Here is a 21,259-nt window from a genome sequence, read left to right as displayed (position 1 = left end):
AAATTTCGAGATGTGGGGACTGAACTTCGACGAGCTGCTAACTGGTAGATTTTGAGAGGAAACAGGTGAGAACGCCGTAGGTACCGTGCAAGGCGCGTAGTAAATGCACAGTGACGTCACCCCTGCGGCGGGAGAGTCCGGTTTACGAAGGGAGCCCAGCTCCCCAGCTTACGGGGCAAAGTCTCCTCCGAACCCTGACGTTGGCGTCATCGCCGAGCCTCAAGTGACGCTCACATTCGCGCATGCTCCGTAGGCGGAGCGGCGCCCGTCCTACCCTCTCCAGGCGGAAGTCCCCTTTTGTTTATTAAATTACGACAGTCGTAAACTGAGTTTTTTGTTTTTTTTTTTTTACGGGTTCCTAGTTTTTTGGGAATCACCATGGCGGCTACCAGTGGTAGATTTGAAAGTGCGAGGAGTATCGAAGAACGAAAAGAACAGACCAGGATCGCCAGGGCCGAGGTGTTGCGCCAGGTATCTCCGTTCTGGGGCGTTGGAGTCATTTAGAGTCGTGGGAGTGGACGGTTCGTGGGAGCCAGGCCTCTGGCTCCCCCCCCCCCTTCTCTCGCCACCTCAGTGCCTCACCTTATCTGCGTGAGGGTCTCCCTTTGGGATGCCCGAAAACTCTTGGTTATTTGCCGCCTCCCTACATGCGTTGGTAGTCTCCAGCTGCTCATTCTCTTTTTAGGAAGGCCTGTTTCTTTCTTGAGTTTCCTTACTTCTTAATTTGTCCATTCTTTGATATTTCCGTTTTGGATCTGTGCACTTTTGAGGAACTCCACCACTAACGACGATTCTGCCAGCGCGTGTGACAGCCTCAGTCCTCGCTCTTTCTGTATCTGAAATAAACATTTCCGTTCTCAGAAACACACGTGAGGCACGTTGGAGTAGATTGTTTGACCGTTTCCCTCTCTTGTCTTATTATTGGTATCGATTCCAGGGTTATTGTAAATCCTTACCGATCCATACAAGGGTTGACAGAAGAGACTCAGAAAATGTAGTCCCGCGAAAAAGGTTAAGAAACGTTGTATTTCTCACTAAGATGGAGATGTATAGAGGTAACTTACAAGGAACGGGGGAAGTAAACTGTATTATCCGACAAGATGTGGCATTGAAGGGGAAATGTGTAGCTGGAAGCAACATAGGGTACAAGTGAGGGTTTTTGTTTTTATTGGTTTTAAGACGGAAGAGTTTTAAATAAATGCAGATGAAAAGGGGCTGGTAGAGGAGGCGGGGAGGCATGATGACTATGCCCAGAGTTTAAGGCGAAGAGTGGGCCGTTAGTGTTGGATAGATGAAAGGTTGGTATTGTTCTCTGATTTCAGCATATCTTACCTATATGCATAATAAATATTCTTCATTCTTACCTTTTTGGTATTTTAGGCAGTTTTTGGAGCAAGTTGGGTTTGAAAGCTAAGGTAAATTTTATAGTGGAGGTATGCATAGAGTTTGGGAAGGACCAAAACCAGCTTTGGAGTTTGGAGAAAGAATGAAAAGGCAGAAGCAGCCTCTTAGGAAGAACTTATTTTATTTGACTGTTGTTGAAAGGTGACTATAAATTAGCAATATGATCGTTTGGTTTTAGAAAGATGATTCTCCCTGAAGCATTTTGGGGGCTTGGGTAGAAGGATATGGGCATTGCAGATTGAAGGCATGGTCAGTCTCCTGACAGTTATGGAAGTCTCAGGCAGTAGCAGTGGGATGGTGAAGGAAAAAGGAGATTCACGTCCTATTTAAGGTAGGGAGCTTAGGGAGAGGGGAAGATCTATTATAGGTCCCGGGATTCGTCCTTGATTCACTAGAGATTGGTGATGTGATTGGTAATGTGGAAGGAGAGTTTTATTCTGTTTTTAATCTTTCCTACACTTTGGTAGAAGCAAATTCCTGGCAAGGGACAGACAATAACTGATGAGACCTTATATGAAAGTGGAAAATGGTTTTGTTTTATTTTTATTTTTTTTTGTGAAAAGCAATTGGATAAGTTAATTTTTCTTTTTTCATTTTCAGGCTAAAGCCAATTTTGAAAAGGAAGAAAGGTGTAAAGAACTTAAACGACTTCGGGGTGAGGATACATGGATGCTACCTGATGTGAATGAGCGAATTGAACAGTTCTCACAGGTGACTACTAACAGGTTCACTTGATGTAACAGCTCTGTCTTTTTTTGTTAATATTGGAAGAAGTAACTTTATGTTACTGTTTTGAAAAATTACAGAATGACTATCACAGGTGGCATTACTAATTTTATCTCTCTGGCAGAAATAATATATTTTAATATTTTGGACATTATAACATTGGGCAGATTTTGTTACTTGAGTTGACTGGTAGAAAGCTTAGCAGATTTCTGGCCCACTTGTATCAACTTATGGACCTAAAAAATTATGCATTTTAAAGTTTAATGTCATGTTTTTTTTTGTCTGAATTCTTGTTTTCCATTTCCATAATTTTAATTTATACTGTCTTGTTATAAATTATATGACCCAATAATCTTTTATAAATTCTTTAGGGGCCACAGAGGATATATGTATATGTATGTGTGTGTGTGCATACATTTGAGTATAAATGTATTTATTTGATTATATCTGTCTGTCAGATGAATCTGTAAATATATTAAGACTAAAACTTCCCTCATATTTTTCTGAAAAGATATCTCAGCTGTATGATTTATTAGCGGTGCCTGTATTATAGAAGCCTGTTAAAGTTTCTTAGAAGACTTTATTTTGTCCTGTGTATTGTCTCATTTCATGAAAATGTAGTTTTTGGAATATAGATTTTTTTTTTTTCTTCAAAATATTTGTTTTAAAGTAAGATGAAACCAAATTCCTTACCTCTTTAAAACAATTATTTATAGGAACACTCTCTGAAGAAAAAGAAGAAAAAAGATAAACACTCAAAAAAAGTAAAGAAAGAGAAGAAAAAAAAGAGTAGGAAACAGAAGTATGAAAAAAGCAATGAGTCAACAGATAGTTCATCAGTAAGTATGTGTTAAAGCTAACCAAAGCAGCTACTTGAGAAAATTGTGTTTAAAGGAGTAATGTATAGAAATGTAAAATATATGAGAACTTAAAAAATATTACTAGTTAGGGTATGAAAATGCCTGGCAAACATCTACTGGGAGGTGTCCAGGAAATACTGGAAAAATGGATCTTTTTCTTTTTTTTTTTTTTTAAAGATTTTATTTATTTATTTATTTGAGAGAGAGAGAATGAGAGAGCACATGAGAGGGGTTAGGGTCAGAGGGAGAAGCAGACTCTCTGCTGAGCAGGGAGCCCGATGTGGGACTCGATCCAGGGACTCCAGGATCATGACCTGAGCCGAAGGCAGTTGCTTAACCAACTGAGCCGCCCAGGCACCCTGGAAAAATGGATCTTAAGTTACAGAGAAAAGTAGGAGGATGGGGATACGATTTAGAAGTCATTGCTCGGGGAAGCTGTTCGAATGGATGGATTGCCCAGGGATGTTGAAAAGAAAGAGGAACACCAGGAACCAGACGGGAGTAAAGGCCATCAAGTAGAAGTAGTTGGAAAATTGGAAGGAGACGCAAGGGAAGGACAGTACTGAAAAATAAAAGAGTTTTAAGACATTTAAAAGTCTAGGGATTGCCTGGCGGCTCAGTCGGTTAAGTGTCTGCCTTCGGCTCAGGTCATGATCCCAGGGTCCCGCATCGAGCCCCATCGGGCTCCCTGCTCGGCGGAGAGGCTGCTTCTCCCTTTGCCTCTCCCCCTGCTTGTGCTCTCTCTCTCTCTCTGACAAATAAATAAGTAAAATCTTAAAAAAAAAAAGACATTTGAGAGTCTGTTGCTCTTGTTTATTTTTTAATAGAAAGTAACATTTTAGTCTTTAAAATAGGACATGTTTATATATTTATCTTTGGGGTCAAAAGGAACAGAATGCTGTCTTGGCTCTGTCTCTAGCCAGTTCTGGGATAAGAGGACTCACAGAGGAAGGGTAAACCTTTCACACTGATTTTCAGGAAGAAAGAAGTACACTGTTGGGGCACTTGGGTGGCTCAGTCAGTTAAGCCTCCGACTCTTGATTTCAGCTCAGATCATGATCTCAGGGTTGTGAGATAGAGCCCCACATTGGGCTCCCTGCTGGACATAGAGTCTGCTCGAGACTCTCTCCCTCTGCCCCTCTCCCTGCTTGCATCCTCTCTCTCTCTCTTTCTCTCAAATAAATCTTGGGAAAAAAAAAAAGAGGTACATTGTGGTTAGAGAGTGATGAGCTAGAGATGTTGAGGGATAGTTGGTCTCCTTCAGAGGGTTGTATGTGCAGTTGAATCACTAAAGAGGACCAAAGTCTGGTCCTCTTGTACTTCTAGGAACTGAGTTTTGGGCAGTACACCCTGAGATGATAAATGGCTCATGAAAGCCTATCTTATATGAGAATGCAGTTTGTGAATTCATAGTGAGAAATACAGCTGGATAGTTTTGTCAAGTAGCCAGCATATTTTTGTAATGGTAGGAAAAAAATTGTTAAATGTAATTCAGGACCAAGTCAGTTAGAAAATCTTAAAGTGAAAAGAAGGTAGAGGCACTGTTTCCACAATTGTGGATTGAGTTGCTGATCCCATTGAGATCCTGAAAAAATTAAGTTATCCTTTTTCCAAAAGGAAATTTATATACAAAGTTGTTTATTTCAGTGGGATTTATAAAACCGGAATTTAGGCAGAGATCACAGGTTAAGAATCTCTGTCCCGTGGGGACAGATCTGCTAGGCTGAGTAAACATTTATGTAATTTGATTAAGGGTACTTGCTTTCCCTTATTAGAGACACATTGTCCTGTTATATTTCTTTATTCTTTCCTGGAAATATGGTTGACCTTTGAACAACATGGGTTGGAACTTCATGGATCCACTTATAAGCAGATAGTTTTTAGATAAATACAGTACAGTACTGTAAATGTTAATTTCTCTTCCTAATGATTTTCTTAATATTTTCTTTTCTCTAGCTTACTTTATTATAAGAATACAGTGTATAATACATATAGCATACAACATACATGTTAATCTTGTTAATGTTATCAGTAAGTCTTCTGGTCAACTGTAGGCTATTAGTAAAGTTTTTTGGGGAGTCCAAAGTTATACATGGATTTTTGACTATGTGGGGAGTCAGCGCCCTTAATCCCCTCGTTGTTCAAGGGTTGTCTATGTATATGTCTTTTTGTTGCAACTCATGAATGGAATTTTAAAAAAATGAATAAACAAACAGGAGAACCAGAACTATAAATATGGAGAACAAACTGAAGTTTGCTAAAGGGGAGGGCTCTGGGGGTGTTGGGTAAAATGGGTGAATGGAAGAGGGAGGTACAGGTCTCTGGTTATGGAATGAGTAGGTCACAGGAATAAAAAGCAGAGCATAAGGAATACAGTCAGTGATTATAATAGCAATGTAATGGGGCAGATGGTAACTACATTGTGGTGAGCGTAGCATAATGTATAAACTTGTCAAATCGCTAAGTTGTACACCTGAAACTAATGTAACATTGTGTGTCAACTATACTCAAATAAAAGAGAAAGAGGAAAAACCTCTCAAATGTGTAGGCTAACAATAAAACCCCTCTGAATCTTGGACTTCAGAAACAAAATTACTGAGGTTAATTTTATGGCCTAGCCTGTGATCAGTCTTGGTGAAAATTCCATGTGTATTTGAAACGTGTATTCAGCTGTTAGGTGTAGTGTTCTATAAATGTCAGTTTGGGGAAGTTGATTAATAGTGTTAAGTCTTTTGTATTCTTACTGATTTTCTGCTTTCTTCTATCAATTATTGTGAAAGCAGTATTAAAATCTCTAGCTGTAGTTGTAGAAGTTTGTCTATTTCTCCTTTAGTTTTGTGTTTTTGCCTAATGTATTTTGAAGCTTTATTAGGTATATACACATTTAGTACTATTATATCTTCTAGATGAACTAGCCATTGTATTATTGTGAAATGTTTCTCTTTATCTCACTTAACATTTTTGTTTAAGGTCACTTTGTTTCATATTAATGAACTCTCTTCAGTTTTATTATTTGTTTTTTTCATGGTATATCACTTTTTATTCCTTTAGTTTTAATTTTTCTCTTTTGGTTTTGTTGAATGTATTTCTTGTAGACTGATTATTTGGGTCTTGCTTTTTTTTTTTTTTACCTAGTTTATCAATATCTTCCCTTTTAATTAGAGGATTTTCTGTACTAGGTAATATGGTAGCCATATGTCACTTTTAAAAATTTAATTAAAATTCATTAAAGTTATATTAGGTTGAAAATTCATTTCTTCATTCTCACTAGCCAGATTTTTTAAGTGCTCGGTAGTCACATCTGGCTCGGTTAGTGGCCCCTGTACTAGGCGGTGTAGGTATAAAAAATTCTGTTAGATAGCAGTGGTTTAGATCATTTATGTTTAATGTAATTATGGATCTTCCTTGATTTTCGATTGGGTTATGTCCCAGTAAACCCATTGTAAGTTAAAAATATCATAAATCAAAAATACATTTACTACACCTAACCAACTGATTATTATGGCTAAGTCTAGCCTACCTTAAACGTGCTCAGAATACTTGTAGTAGCCTACAGTTGGGCAGGATCCTCTGACACAAATACTGTTTCCTTAGCTCAGTGAGATTGTCATATTTAGCTTGAGTTTCCCTTCCTTGTGCCTTGGTCTGGGAGGTGCTTCAAGGCAAAAAGCTGTCGCATTCACCCCATTTGTTTCCCTTTTCAGGGATCACAGCCCTGTATTACTGAGATACAATGTTCTGAGAACAGTTTCAAATATTTTCTATTATTACTTCTATTTCTATGTATTTTTAGTCTGATGCCGTTTATTTTGTCATGGTCAGAAGCAGAAGTCCTCAGGTTCCTTTAATATTTACTGGTAGCACTTGCTGTCTTGGTTCTATCTTCTAGATTTTTTTCTGATACGATTAGGGGTGTGGTTATTATGAAGGCCACACATGAGAGGAAGAGTTCTGGGAGCTGTGTTAGGTCAGGAGGCACATTAAGCTTGATGGTGTATGAATTCTCCAAGGTAAGGTGGAGGATTGAAACTAAAATCAGCAGAAGAAATGAGGTCATAGCATATTTGGGAGGAGGAACAGCAATTGTGCAAAAGTATTGAGGTGATCGTATAGTGGTGAAAATGAGAAACAAAATTAGTAGAAAGGGAATGAAGGCAGGCAAGTTCTATAGAATTGTCCAGGTTTCACTGTTCTGTGAATGAATAATAATACGAAGTGTATCACTGAGGTTTCTTTCATTCAGTGCCTGGTATTTAAAATGCTTGAATGCTGGCTGCTAATTAAAGTTTCTGACTAGGGCTGTTGGAAGAGTAGAAAAAGAGGATTTAATTAATTTTAGTGCACCTTTACTGAATGTCAGCTCTTCATCAGACTCTGGTATAGACACAGGGAATATAAAAATAGAAGTTTTTTTCAGGCCTTTGGGGACCTCATTTTCTAGTTAGATAAATAGATAGATAATTTCAGTGTGTAATCTCATGATGCCAAGGCAGAACAGTATAGTCATTGGTTAAACAAGGTAGTTAACTTTTCTCTCCTATGAAAGAAATCAGGCAGGTGTCTGGGACTAGTGTGGTCTTCTGGGACTAAGGCTTCTACTGTTTTGCTACTCCCTCAGCATTACAGCCTTACCTCTTAGTCTAGATAACAAGAAAGAGGATGCCCTCTCTTTCATCATTTGACTTCCAGAAAGTCCCGCATAATGCCTTTATTTCCATGTCGTTGGACACTTGATCATAAGTCTTCAGTTTCCAGCAAGGGAGGCACATTATGTCTCCAAATAAAATAGGGTTCTTTTGGCAAGAAAGAAGAAGAGCTTTGTGACAGGGAGCCATAGAAGAGGTCAGATGTGTTCTCTTTATATTACTCCCAGGTGTGTTTAGGGTGGGGGTTGGAAAAAAGAAGGGGAGCAGGAAAGACTGGAGTTCAGGAAACTAATTTGGTTATTCCAGTTGTCTAGGTGAGAGATAAGAGGATGTGATCTAGGATACTTTAAGGGAAGGGGCATGTATTAGCTGGGGCTCTGGGTTGCAGGTAACAGAGATTAAACTTAAATTGGCTTATTCAGAAAAAAGGGGCAATTTATTATTAGCGTACAAAAGTCCTAGGACATGTAGGTATGGGAATGCAGCTGAGTTTCAGGAATGGCTGGAATTAGAGTTGCGAATGCTTTTATGAATCATCTTGCCGTTTTCCATGTTTGTTTTTCTCTGAGTTCAATTTTTTTCTTGGCAACAGATCAGTTTTTTTGCTGAATTCTAATCCTCATGACAAAAATAGCTTCTGCCAGTGCATTTCCATTTCTCTTTAGTTTTAGAGCAGCCCCATTTAGTCTTGATTTCAAATTCCTGGAGAGTAACTCAGATTGGTATGAATTGGGCCAGATACCTACCTTTGAACGAATCGGCTGTGGCCAGGGATGGAAGTGGGCTCCCATGGTAGGCATGTGGTGTTCACTCTATGATGTATTTGAGAAATACTTTGGAAATGAAAATAGTAGGTTTAGATGGGAGGGGTAAGTTGATCCTGAGATTGTTGACGTGGATAAGTGGGTGGTTGGTGGTACCATGCATGTAATTGAATTCAGTAATAGAGGAGGAGGAACAGGTTTTATGGAAGAGATGATGGGTTAATTTTTTGTTCTTAGTGAGTTCAGCATGGCATCCAAATATAGTAGGTAGTTGGTTAAATCACTGAAACTTTGGGTAGACAGATTTGAAAGATCTCAGCACAGCTGGTGGTAGCTCGAGGCATGAGAGTGGATTTGCTGGCCAAAGGGGAATGTTTAGAGATTAAAAAATGTAGTGGGCAAAGAATGGAACCCCAAACAACATTGATATTTCAGGGCTGAGCACAGGAGGAAAAGTGCATGAGGGAAATGGAGAAGAAACCAAGAATGGGAGGAGAACTAGGAAAGGTCATGGAGGTTGAGATGGTGAGTTATCCAGAGTTATATTCAGCAGAGGTCTAGGGAGATAAAGACAGAAACATTCTGCTGCATTGGGCAAAGTGGAAACCAGTGGTGACCTTTGAAGTTGTGTAGGTTAATGGGGACATTAGCCGTATGATAGAGTTTGAGGATTGGGTGACAGTGAGACGGGATAGACTGCTGTTTTAAGAATTTGGCTTAGAGTACAAGTTGGAAGATAAATGGCTGCTAGAGGGAGACATAAGGGCAATCAAGATTTCCCTTCTTCCCTCATTCACACACACACGCGCGCACACACACACACACACGATGGGGAATACGTGAGCATATTTCTAGGTCAGTAGCTTCGGTTGAAGCTACAAGAGAAGGAGACAATTGATGGTGCATGGTCCTAGAGGAACAGGAGTGGTTGGGGCCAAGATCTGTGGAGGAGGACCTGCCTTGAAGAGGAAGAGTTAACAGGAGATAAGGATAGGCACAGGCATAAATAGTTTTGTTGGAGGTTGGGAGGAACCTAAAGTTTAGGCTTCATTTTTATTGATCGAGGAAGAGGAGAGATCCATTTGCTGACTGTGTGGGGAATGGGAGTTGGTAGAAAACTTGAGGGAGTTGTGTAAGAAGATGATGAGCATCACCTCTCTGCCAAGGTATTAAGCAAGGTCTTGGGGATACAAAGTAGGCAAGAGCATATGTGGTTGCTTTCTCATAGAACTTACTACGAGACATTAATCAGATAGTCACACAAGTAAATGTAAAACTGATAAATGCTTCAAAGGGGAGTAAGCCAAGGGAGTGGGAGAGAGAGCTGACCAGGGACCAGTAAGAGGAACACTAGTTGTGACTGAGAGTTTAGCTCAACTGAAGTTGTAAAGGTCATGATGATTGGGGTTTATGCAGGGGTGGAGCTGGTTTGCGGCTGTGGTGGTGAAGCAGGGGTGGACCTGATCAGTGACTTTCAAATGATGGGTTAACATCTCAGAGGGTAGAGAAAACCTGTAGTTTCAGAAGAAGGCCTTCGAGGGGTGCCTGACTGGCTCATTCGGGAGAGCATGCCACTCTTGATCTTGTGGTTTTAAGTTCAAGTCCCACGTTGGGTGTAGAGACTACTTAAAAATAAAATCTTAAAAAAAAAGAAGGCCTTCACCAGAATCCTGTGGAACACTAATGTAAACTCTTTTTTTTTTTAAGCATGATCTTAGCAAATTGGCACTCCCCCAAGGAATGTGTTAACTTTTTCAGATTATAAACTCCCTTTTTAGTGGATAACACCAAGTGGTAGGAACCAAGTCTTCAAATTGATTTTTTTATTTTTTTATTTTTATTTTTATTTTTAAAGATTTTATTTATTTATTTGAGAGAGAGAATGAGATAGAGATAGAGAGAGAGCATGAGACGGGGGAGGGTCAGAGGGAGAAGCAGACTCCCTGCCGAGCAGGGAGCCTGATGTGGGACTCGATCCTGGGACTCCAGGATCATGACCTGAGCCGAAGGCAGTCGCTTAACCAGCTGAGCCACCCAGGCGCCCCCAAATTAATTTTTTTAAAAAAGTTTTTATTTAAAGTCCAGTTAGTTAGCACATAGTGTTATGTTAGTTTGAGGGGTACAATATAGTGATTCAGCACTTCCATACATCACCCTGTGTTCATCATGACATGTGCAGTCCTTTCAAAATTGATTTGACAATGTAACTATGAGTAGGCCAGAAATGTATTTATAGTGATTATCTTAAAAATTACAACTATATATGTAATTGGCTAGTTCTAATGTTTCTATAACTCCAAATCAAAGCCTGAATGAATGAATGAATGAATGATGTCTGCTCTGCATTGGGAGACAGTTGGCAGTTGAGGTGCCAAAGCACAGGTATGTTTACTCCATGTGGATTGTACCTTTTACCAGACATACTGTTGTTCTCCAGTTAGGTAATTATCCAGAACTTTGTGGAATGAAGGAATATTGTTGTCAGTCAGGAAATCCTCTTTTTCTTCCCTTGGCCTCCAAGTTCCTCTGCTGTGCATTAGCCAGTGTTGTGTGCTAGGTGATTTCTAGGATCTTTCCTACACTTACGTTGTACAGCTCCAAAGAGTAGATGGTAGAGCCAGGAAGATCTAGATTTCTATTCTGGTTCTCCTACTTGGATACCATGTAACTTGGGCAAGTTACCTAATTTTGGGAAGCCTTTCTTATCTCTAAGACCAAATAGTATTTTATGTAGGGTAGTTTTAAGGAGTCAGCTTGAGAACATATGCGGAAGTACTTATTACAGTACTTAACGTAGAAGGAGTTGATTGATGTATTTGTGGAAAACAGAACCCAGAACTTGGCATAATGCTGAGCACATAGGGGATGTTGGCTAAATACTTTGTAGCTGATTTAATAATCTGGTATTTAAACACAGTAACAAAGTGCTTTACCAGCCTGGCTGTTAACTGAGATCTCTGCATTTTTAGACCCAGGGAAATTTAAAAATTTGAAACTTAGAGGCAAAGTCTTTTACTTGAGTGTTGTTTCCCTTGTTCTAGTTAAACAAAGATGTCAGTATTGCTTAATGTTGGTAGGAACCGAAGCTCTGTTGAAGTGAGTTCTCTGCTGTCAGTTCTAATCTTTTGTTTTCGCTTTCCCTCGGAATGACAACAGTCATGGTGTTTCGTGGGCTTATCCCAAAAGAGTGGGTTTATGTGTTCTTTGTTCAAATTTTCATTGTAGCTTTTTAAAGGGGAAGCCTACTGTAAGGATTTTTTTTTAGGGAACTGAGTTCACCATTTAACAGCACAGAATTTTTATATGCAAGTCTGCAAGTTTGAGAATTTCACTTATATGCTAAATATTCTTAGAGCTCTGAAGATGAGTGGGTTGAGGCTGTCCCATCGCAGATTCCTGGCAGAGAAAAGGCCTGGAAAGTGAAAGGTGAAAATTCAGAAAGAGAAGACAACCCAGTTATTCAGGTAAGTCACCTGATTTTAAAGAAAGAAGTGTGAACAGCTAAGAATAGATGAATGTTAAAATGACAGATGGTTATAATTGCTTCAGGAGAAAAATTAGACTTTGAAAACAGTATATTCTTTTATGAATAATTCTGGCAGTGATGCTGTTTGCTTAGTCTTTGTACTTCGTTCTTCTTCTGTGAGAAAAGGAGTACTGACCTCTGTTCTGGTCCCACAGAGGGTTTCCTCCCATTGTTGTGGCTAGAAAAGCGTCACTTTCCTCCCCTGTACTGAAGCTCTGTGCTGTTACCTGTATCCGAGTTAGTAGAGTTCGGGCACTTTTTATTTCCCTTCATTGCATCATGTCATAATTTCGGTTAGCAGTACTTAGAGTAGAAGAGTTCACAGATTTGGGGCTGTTGTTCATTTGCTGCCATGGGAATACGGTTTATATGCTGTTAGCTGCGGCACAGAAAGGTGGAAGGGACTGGTGTTCGAGTGCCTGTTCCATGTCAGGCACCAGACTGTGTGCCTTAAATCTGTTCTCTGGTTGACTCCTGAAAGCAGTCCTAAAAGGTATGAAGTTTATTACATTTTACAGGAGAGAGACTAAGGCATTGAGAGACTAAAAAACTTGCTTCAGGGTGGGCAGATGTAGGATTTGAGCTGGGTTTGTGTGCCCAGAGACCCTGCTGTTGTTACCAAGTGTTTTTTGTTCACTTCTAATCAATTTAGATTGAAATAACTTTTTTTTTTTTTTAAACAGAGAGATGAGTGGATGACGGTTGATTTTATGTCTGTTAAAACTGTGTCCCTATCATCACTCAAAGCTGACAAGGAGGCTATGAGGAAAATAGAGCAAGAGAAAACCCAAGCCCTGGAACAGGTAAGAGTATTGAAAATGCTTTAACTTCCAATTTGTCTTTAATAAGCAATGAGATATTTATATAAATGCAGTTTTACTTGTGAAATATTATATTCTCTTTTGTGGTATTTAATAACATTAGTGGGGATAACTGAAATGTGGCAGAAGTTCTTAAAGATGACTCTCCTGTAGGAAGCCAGTTTAATGCTACCTAGATTGATGAATCCGCGGCGTATGTGGTTGGGAATATGGAGTTTGGTTCACAGCTCGGACTCAGAAGATTCGGGCTTGAGCTGTGCTCCCTGTGTGGTCTGAGCCTCTTCAAGGTGAGACTTCATTTGGAAGTCTGCTCGTGTTGGTAGTGCTTTGACGTGCTTGGCAGGAGTGGATGCCAGTGCTTTGTGGAGGGTCACACTGTCAGTTTGGGCATCACGGGTTTCCCAGAAGAAAGCTTATAATCTAGAATCACAAAATACATGAAAATACAAGGATAGTCCATAAATGGCAGTCACGTGAAATAATGAACAGTAGAATCAGACCCACAAAACCTTACCTGTTGGAGTATTTAATAGCTTTATACAGTATGGAAAATGTGAGTAAGAAATAAAAGATTTTTATGAAGGCAGATCTGGGAAAGAGCCAACAAGAACTTGTAGAAATAAAAAATACCACAACTGGAATTAGAATTAGAAACTCAGTAAATGAGTAAACAACAGATTGAATATACCTGAAGAGAGAATTAGTGAACGAGAAGATCATCTTTAAGCGTTTACCTTGAACACACCATAGAGGGACAAATAAATCAAAAAGGTGAGAATGATCGTAAATCCTGTGAGCAATGTTGTTTTCTGTCTGCCCCCCCCTTTAATTTTAATTCTGAAAATGCAGGTGTGGTACATGGTATTGGCTTATTAAGTAAGCAGCTATTCATATGGAACATGTGGAGGGCAGGGATTTTGGGAGCATCTTGACTAAGCTCTGGAATGTATCTTTGTCTCTGAGATCTGATGGAGTTGGAGTCCTTGTGTTCAGAGAGGAGAGGGAGAGTACATGTAGCACCAGGGGGATGGCCAGTGTGCGTGGAGCTGTGTGAGGTCTGGAGGTTGGGATTACCCAGGCCATGACAAGCTTGCTTCTGAAATCCTGCTCTGCTATTGTTGGGCATTGATGTGTTGGTGTGTTAGGGTTACCTGGCTTGTGGTCTTATGTTCTGTTTACATATCCTGTTTAGGCCTGTTCTCCATATCAAACCATAGAACATAGTAAACCCTTGAATATCTTTAGCAGATTGAAGTAGTGATCAGTTATTCTTAGAAATATCATTACATAAAACCATCTTCATTTTCCTAAGAAACGGTAATAGTTTTTTCTTATCTCCCCACCTTTCCAGCTTTGAATTCCAGGCTTTCAAGTTAACATAATCTTTTCTTACAAACACTTATATGAACTTGTCTGATTCTTTCGAGCCAGCATCCATGGATCTGCTCAGTTGCCTCTGGAGTTTTTGTCTTTTGCATGTGTATCATCTTTTTCATTCCTGCTGGAGTGTCCCTTATTAGTTGTGTGTCTTCTCCTCTGTGTGCCTTACTTGTCTCATGTGTACTGGAGTTCGTGTGTGTGATGAACTGGGGACGGCCCCTGGAACGGGTTCAGGCCCTGATTTACTCTTGTGTGGGCAATTTCAATAAGCTCTTCATTTCTCACCCAGCATCCTACGATGGATGTCAGGTTAATCTTTTCAAAGTACAGCTCTGATCATAGTGTTACTCTGTTTAGAAGTCCTCGTGATTCAAGGGAAGGGTAATGTCTTAACAATTTCTAATGTTGGGGCGCCTGGGTGGCTCAGTCGTTAAGCGTCTACCTTCGGCTCAGGTCATGATCCCAGGGTCCTGGGATGGAGCCCCGCATCGGGCTCCCTGCTCAGCGGGAAGTCTGCTTCTCCCTCTCGCACTCCCTCTGCTTGTGTTCCCTCTCTCGCTGTGTCTCTCTCTGTCAAATAAATAAAATCTTAAAAAAAAAAAATTTCTAATGTTTCTGGTGGAAGAAGCTCAACTAGTGGTATTTTGTGCCACCCTCTTTCCTCATTCTGTCCTTGAGGATATGGAGTAAATTTTCTTCTGGAAAATTGGGAAAGAATGCACTGGGCAGACTTGGCTTAGCCCTGCGCTTCCTGCTTATGGACCAGGCTGCCTGCAGAGCTCATGTGTGGGGTCAGGGGACGTGGGGTTGGCTCGGTGCTGACTACACCTGGGAAAGTCTGCCTCATTGTGCCGTTCAGTGAATAGGCCCATTTGGTTTTTACTGAAAGAAAAATTCTCTTCCAATTTAGCCTTCATCAGCAATAAAGGTAGTTTTTGTCTTTTATTTCCTTAAGGTTTTGTTGTATTTATAACTTGTTCAGAGCTTGCATGGAAAAGAAAGATGCCATATGGACTCTTCTCCTTTAAAGGCCCCCACCCCCCACCCCAGAGCTGCCACGAATAGAGTCAAACACATTGCTTTGGATTCTTTCTCTTAGGTAATTTGTACCCCAACCAAACTAGTGTAATCACTTTCTCTCATATGTCTCTGCAAATTCCTGGCTTTGCATCTTTGTTCATCTGGTTCTTTCTAAGTGAATTCTCTTTCTCTCTATAAGTCTGCATCTTGTTTATCCTTCAAGGCCTAACTTGATATGTACTAAGAAATTTTTCCTCTTTAACTGAAATAAATGGACCTTGCCTTAGAATCATATGTTGATTCTTATAATGGGAGTGGGGATAAAATGAAGATAATGGGAAGAAGTCTGATGATGGTCCTTCAATGAAGCTTCAGTGTGAAGTGTGTTGATTTTATGTCTCTTCTGGTTTTTTCAGAATATCATTTCTTTTGTGCTCTAGGCTGGTGTTTTTCAAAATGTAGGTCATGTAATTGAATTATTGCAATCAGCACTTAAAAATATAAAATATCAGCATGTATTATGTGTAATAAAAATACTTCTTTTTCTCTTTTTTTATACTTTTTTAAAAGAATTTATTTATTTGACAGAGATTGAGAGAGAGAGGGAACAAGCAGGGGGAGGGGCAGAGGGAGAGGGAGAAGCAGGCTCCCAGCTGAAGAAGGAGTCCCGATGTGGGGCTCGATCCCACGACCCCGGGATCATGAGCCAAGCTGAAGGCAGCCACTTAATCGACTGAGCCACCCAGGCACCCCACATTTTGTTTCCTAAAACCTTTGTTTTGGACACACACACACACACACCCACACACACACACCCAAGCACACACACACACCCAAGCACACACACACACACCCAAGCACACACATCCAGGCACACATACAGTCTCTCTTTGGGTGAAGGTCACAGAAAGATTTGCAAACACATGCTCAAGGCTGTGTCTTTGTCGTCTGGGCCTCTTCTGCCCGCACTGTGCTATAATCTATGGGTGATAGCATGTGTCTGTAGACCTAGTCTATAGACCATTATAGAGATGCCTACCGGTTTCTCAACCTTCTTTTGCAAGCAGGAGGTGTCCACACCCCAGTCCTTGGCTTCATGTGCTGAACTGGCTCCATTCCTCTTTCACTTGGAGCGTTTGTAGTATTTATTATCTTACAGCAGTTGAACTAAGTAAGGGCTGTTACTTTCTGCTCGCACATAGAGCCCAGTAAGGCCTGTGGTATTCAGGTCACTTTACCACTTTACATTTCTGTTCTGTTCTGGTCCACAAAGATGTTTATCTTGTTTTGAACTGAAGTATGTTTTGTATTTTGTGTATCTTTTCTGTTTGTCCTGAGCAAAGAGATTGTGGTGAATGGAACCTTTATAAGCCATTTTGACTAGAAGGCCTGAGTGTGTTTTAGAGATTGATTTATATTGATATATTTTATTTCTGGTTCATTCCTTTTAATCACTATGTAGTCTTTCATCATCTAACTATGCCATATGGTAGATGTCCATTTTTGTGGGAATCTGTTTTTCACTATTTACAAACAATGCTAAATGAAGATCCGTGTGTGTATTTTCTCATGCACGTGTGTGTGGACTTCTCCCTGGTGCACATCTAGAAGTGCAATTGCTAAGTTATAAGATATGCACTTCTCTTCTTTTATAAATACTTGCAAAGAGATTGTAACAGCTTATACCGCCCAACAGTGTATCTATCTAGCCTTTCTTTCTCTTTCTCTCTCCTTCCTTCCTTCCTTCCTTTCTTTCCTTTTCTTTCTTTCTTTCTTTCTTTCTTTCTTCCTTCCTTCCTTCCTTCCTTCCGTCCTTCCTTTTTCTTTCTTTCTTCAGATTTGTTTATTTATTAGAGAGAGAGAGAGAGGAGGGAGGAGGAGCAGAGGGAGAGGGAGACAGAGAATCCTGAAGCAGACTCCCTGCTGAGCAGGGAGCCCGATGAAGGGCTCGATCCCAGGACCGTGGGATCATGACCTGAGCCAAAGGCAGACGTTTAACCTACTGAGCCACCCAGGTGCCCCAACCAACAGTGTATGTTTCTTTACTATACTTAGTATCTATATGGTCAAACTTTTAAATTTTCGTCATGCTAATTAATGAGTGAGAAATGACATTTCATTGTTTTTATTTGCATTTGACTGATTACTGTGAGAGATCTTTTCATTTTTTTTTTTGTCATTCAGATTTCTTATAGTGCGAATTGCTTATGTGTTCTGCTTATTTTTCTTTTAGGGTTGTGTTTTTCTTACTGATTGCTGGTAGTTGTTTATACATCCAGTCCTTTTACTGTTGTATATTTTCACATAATATCTCACAGTTTGTCTGGACTGTTGTCAAGTGTTCTCCTTGGTGTGTAACTCCAGGCTTTTGTGTCCTGTTGAGAAGCTGATGTGTATCTCTTTTGAGTGTCTGCACAAGACCACTGGAAAAAATTCCTTGATTATAGACCCTTAGAGGTTTTGCAGTAGTCTAACAAGGGAGGTGATGGAAACTTTTTTGGTACAAACTAAACATCAAATCCTTATGGTTTTGCTTATCTTCTACTTGAACTTAAATTTTGTCCTTTGAAGATTCTGTATTGTTTTGTCAGCTCACAAATATTCTTTAAAAGCTTAAAAAAATTTTTTTATCCACCATTTTTGTTTTCAGTACTGTGGTTGGTTCATAGTACTAGAAAATAACATTTAATTCTCTTCATTCTTCTCCACCTAGTTGCTGTATTAGTTCTAAGAAACATTTTCTGACCTTCTGAGATCAAGTCAGATGCCCCAGTCTGTGGCTCTCTAGCATGCTTTACCTTCACAGCACTCAGCCGTATCGGACTTGCTTCATTGTCTTTCTCCTGTCTCCAGACTGCCATTGTTCTGATGGGAAGGACCGCCTGCCTTACTCGTTCAAGCCGCAGTGCCTGGCCCAGCGCTCGGAACACAGGGGGTGCTTGAATGGTGACGAGGCTGCCGTCAGCTCCTTTCCAGTCGTAGCCACCATCATCTGACCGGATTTCTGCCTCTGATCTTGCTCTTCTTCAGTCTTTCCTCCCCAGAGTCACTCTCATGATTCACCATTGCCCCAGCATAAAACCCCAACAGCACATGACCCTCATCCCTGATGATTCTACAACCTAGCCTCTTTTCACTACTCACTCATACTTCTAGGTTTTAGACAGTCTGGATAATTTTAAGTTCGTTGAAAATTTTCTATTTCCTCTAGGGTTTTATGAACATGCTGTTATTCCTTCTCTGTGGAGCTTCTCTGTGCATTCTTCCCTCACAAGAGAATTTGGCTAATTCCTGCCCCTCTTTAGGTCTAAGGCTGCACGTATTACTTCCTCTAGAAAGTCCCTGATCTTCCACTCTGAGAGAGGTTTAAGTTGTGTGTGGCTTTAGCACTCTGCACTTCTGGCCTCAAAGCCCTTGTCAGTTACTTGTTTATTGTCTCTGTTCCTCACTGTCTCACAAGCTAGCAAAGGCTTAGTTAGGCACATTGACTGGTTATTAGATCCTCTGCATCTAGAGCATATCGGATTCATAGTAGGCATGAATGTTAATTTAGATGTTATTTTTTTGCGAGTTGCAGAAGAGTGTCACTTAGGAGTGTTTTAAATATTTGTCCAACATTAGAACTGTTAACTGAGTCTCAGATATTTATTAACATAGTTAATGACCTCTGAAAATGTTTCGTTCTAGTCCAGACTGCTGGAGAGAGAATTGAATCCATACTGGAAAGATGGTGGGACAGGTCTTCCACCAGAAGACTGTAACGTGTCATCACTTACCAAAGGTATCTCTAGATTTTGGTTGTAGCCACACAGGCATGTCTTATAACTTGATATTCCTAAGGGAATGACCAAGGTTAGTTAGTAGATTGACAAGATTTGGTTATTTAAATATTAAATATTTCTGCTTGGTACTATAGTAGTTTTGATTATGTCCGCAATTCTCTGTGTTTGTTTCTGTATTTGCAAAACAACTGTAAGTTTATTGATTATCTGATGTGGAACCCATATGGTTTCATGTTATGAGCACCTATGGATTATTACTGACAGTTCAGATAACATAATGGCAAAGCAAATAAAATGTGTGCAGTCTTTTGAGGCCTTATTTAAATTTAGTACCTGGGAAGATTATTTTGACTATATATGTTTGGGAGCAAATTGACTAACTGTATATATTTTTATACTTGATAATTTTCCATATTTGAGTTTCTGTTTTGGGTGGATTAATACAAAGTATGATTCTGTGAGGATATAATGATGCTTTGGTTTGTTACAAATTCTCTAACAAAATGTAAAGTATTTAGTCTGAGATTTCATGAAAATAATCTATAAATATTAAAGATGTGATTTCATATCTTCAGAAACTCCTACTTTGCCAGCATTCATAAAATTTGTTATTTACCTTAGGATAGTGCTGTTATTTTCCAGCAGATGGAGATAAAATATTTAAGTGTCCCATAATCACACTTGAAACCATAATTTAAAAAATATTTATATGCCAGTTACGTGTTGCAACAACTAGTCCGTGAAAAGTGTGTGTAACTTCAGCTAACCCAGTGCAGAGAGAGTGGCCGTGTCAGTTACGGGGTTATCTTTTCCTTTTAGTGGTTTTTCAGAATAGTTTTCTGCTTTTTGTTGTATTGTTTATTTTTATTTTGGCCATTCATAAAAATTCTTTTTATATTTTATGTGGACATGTCCCTAGAGTCGCCCTGTAGGTTTGTTTATAATTTTTCTTTAGTGGTTTTGGGAAGCTACTAGTAATTGTAGCATTTTCTTTATTGTTTTTCAGCTTGGGTAGAAATGTCTCTGCTGGATTGTAACATAGTAACTGTAGTCACACAAGACTCTCTTTGAGATACTTTCTTAAATAATTTAAAAGCAAAAGTTTAGGGCAGTAGGTTAGCTCACTGAACCATTCCTATGTCGGGCTGACTTTTCGATCCACGCTTTCGCCACCACTGTTGTCAGAGGACAGTTAGTCAGTGAACCTGTGGGGAACACTTAGGATTGACAAACTGGATCTTTGGGTATTTGCAGCCAGTAGGTTCTCAACTTCTTGAATGTGGAAGACTCAAAGTTGTAGTGTAGGTAGTATCTTTCAGCTGCCTGAAACAGCATAATCTAAGACATGACGAGAAAGATGACCTAATATAAGGCTTTTAGAGAGCCTTTTTTCTTTTCCCCTTCATATCAGGCTTTCACCACCTACCTTTCCCATATTATTCTTATTTAGAAGGAGGAGAAATGACAGGTTCTGTCTGTCAGAGGTTCAGACCCCAGAGTTGACATTAAGTTTTAAATGATCGGCAGGCTGGACTGCATATGCAGGTCGTGTAGTCGTTCTGTTCAGACCAGTGGTCGGGCTGAGCTGGTTCGGCAGCTGACAGTGTTAGCACCTCAGTGTGAAGGAGCTGTGTGGAGTGACACGGTGTGAGAGTTCAGGACTAGAGTTTGGAGTTAGGCTGCTTGGGATTACAATTTAGGCATTTCCACTTAGTAGCTTTGTGATTTTGGGAAAGTTTCTTGACCTCTCTGAATTCAGTTTACTCATTTTTTTAAACGTTTTTATTTAAATTCCAGTTAGTTAATGTAGTGTAATCTCAGTTAAAGGTGTACAATTTAGTGATTCAGCACTTGCATACAACACACCTTGTGCTCATCATCCTTCATCCCCATCACCTGTTTCCCCCCCCCCCCCCCCCCCCCCCGTCACCATGAGTGTGTTTTCTGGAGTTCAGAGTTATAGCTCTAGTTTTTAATTCTTACTTTACAAGAAGAGTTTAAGTAAATTCTTCAAGTTCATGGCTAGTAAGTATCCAAACCAGAATTTGAATCCAAATAGTTTGGCTCCAGAGCCCAATCACTACCCAGCATGCACTTCTGTACCTCTCAAAGATGAAAAACGAAGCGTACTTTCACCCTTTATTTTGTCATATGTCTATGTTGGATTTTTTTTCTAGAGTGAGCATGTAATTTGTATTTGAAAAAATCTATTTAAAACCAGCCAGCTTAATTTGATGTCAAGTTCAAGCATTTAATTTTCTGCCAAATTGGCACATCCAGAGGTTAAGGAAAATAGCTGCATGAGGACATTCCCACACACAATAAAAAAC

General features: G+C 39.8%; 1 protein-coding gene across 1 annotated transcript in view; it reads left to right on the top strand.

Moving 5' to 3' along the window:
- Positions 1 to 364: 364 nt before the first annotated feature.
- CWF19L2 (CWF19 like cell cycle control factor 2) overlaps positions 365 to 21,259 on the top strand; it is a 121,376-nt gene continuing 100,481 nt past the window's right edge. The window contains exons 1-6 of the mRNA XM_032427691.1: positions 365 to 471; positions 2,005 to 2,115; positions 2,847 to 2,969; positions 11,754 to 11,864; positions 12,610 to 12,729; positions 18,835 to 18,928. Coding sequence (XP_032283582.1) covers positions 379 to 471; positions 2,005 to 2,115; positions 2,847 to 2,969; positions 11,754 to 11,864; positions 12,610 to 12,729; positions 18,835 to 18,928 — 652 coding nt within the window. The 5' untranslated portion in view covers positions 365 to 378. The remainder of the gene's footprint in view (positions 472 to 2,004; positions 2,116 to 2,846; positions 2,970 to 11,753; positions 11,865 to 12,609; positions 12,730 to 18,834; positions 18,929 to 21,259) is intronic.

The sequence above is a fragment of the Phoca vitulina genome, unplaced genomic scaffold, assembly GCF_004348235.1.
Source record: "Phoca vitulina isolate PV1807 unplaced genomic scaffold, GSC_HSeal_1.0 scaffold38, whole genome shotgun sequence".
Lineage (NCBI taxonomy): Eukaryota > Metazoa > Chordata > Mammalia > Carnivora > Phocidae > Phoca > Phoca vitulina.
This window is presented reverse-complemented; position numbering and strand designations above follow the sequence as displayed.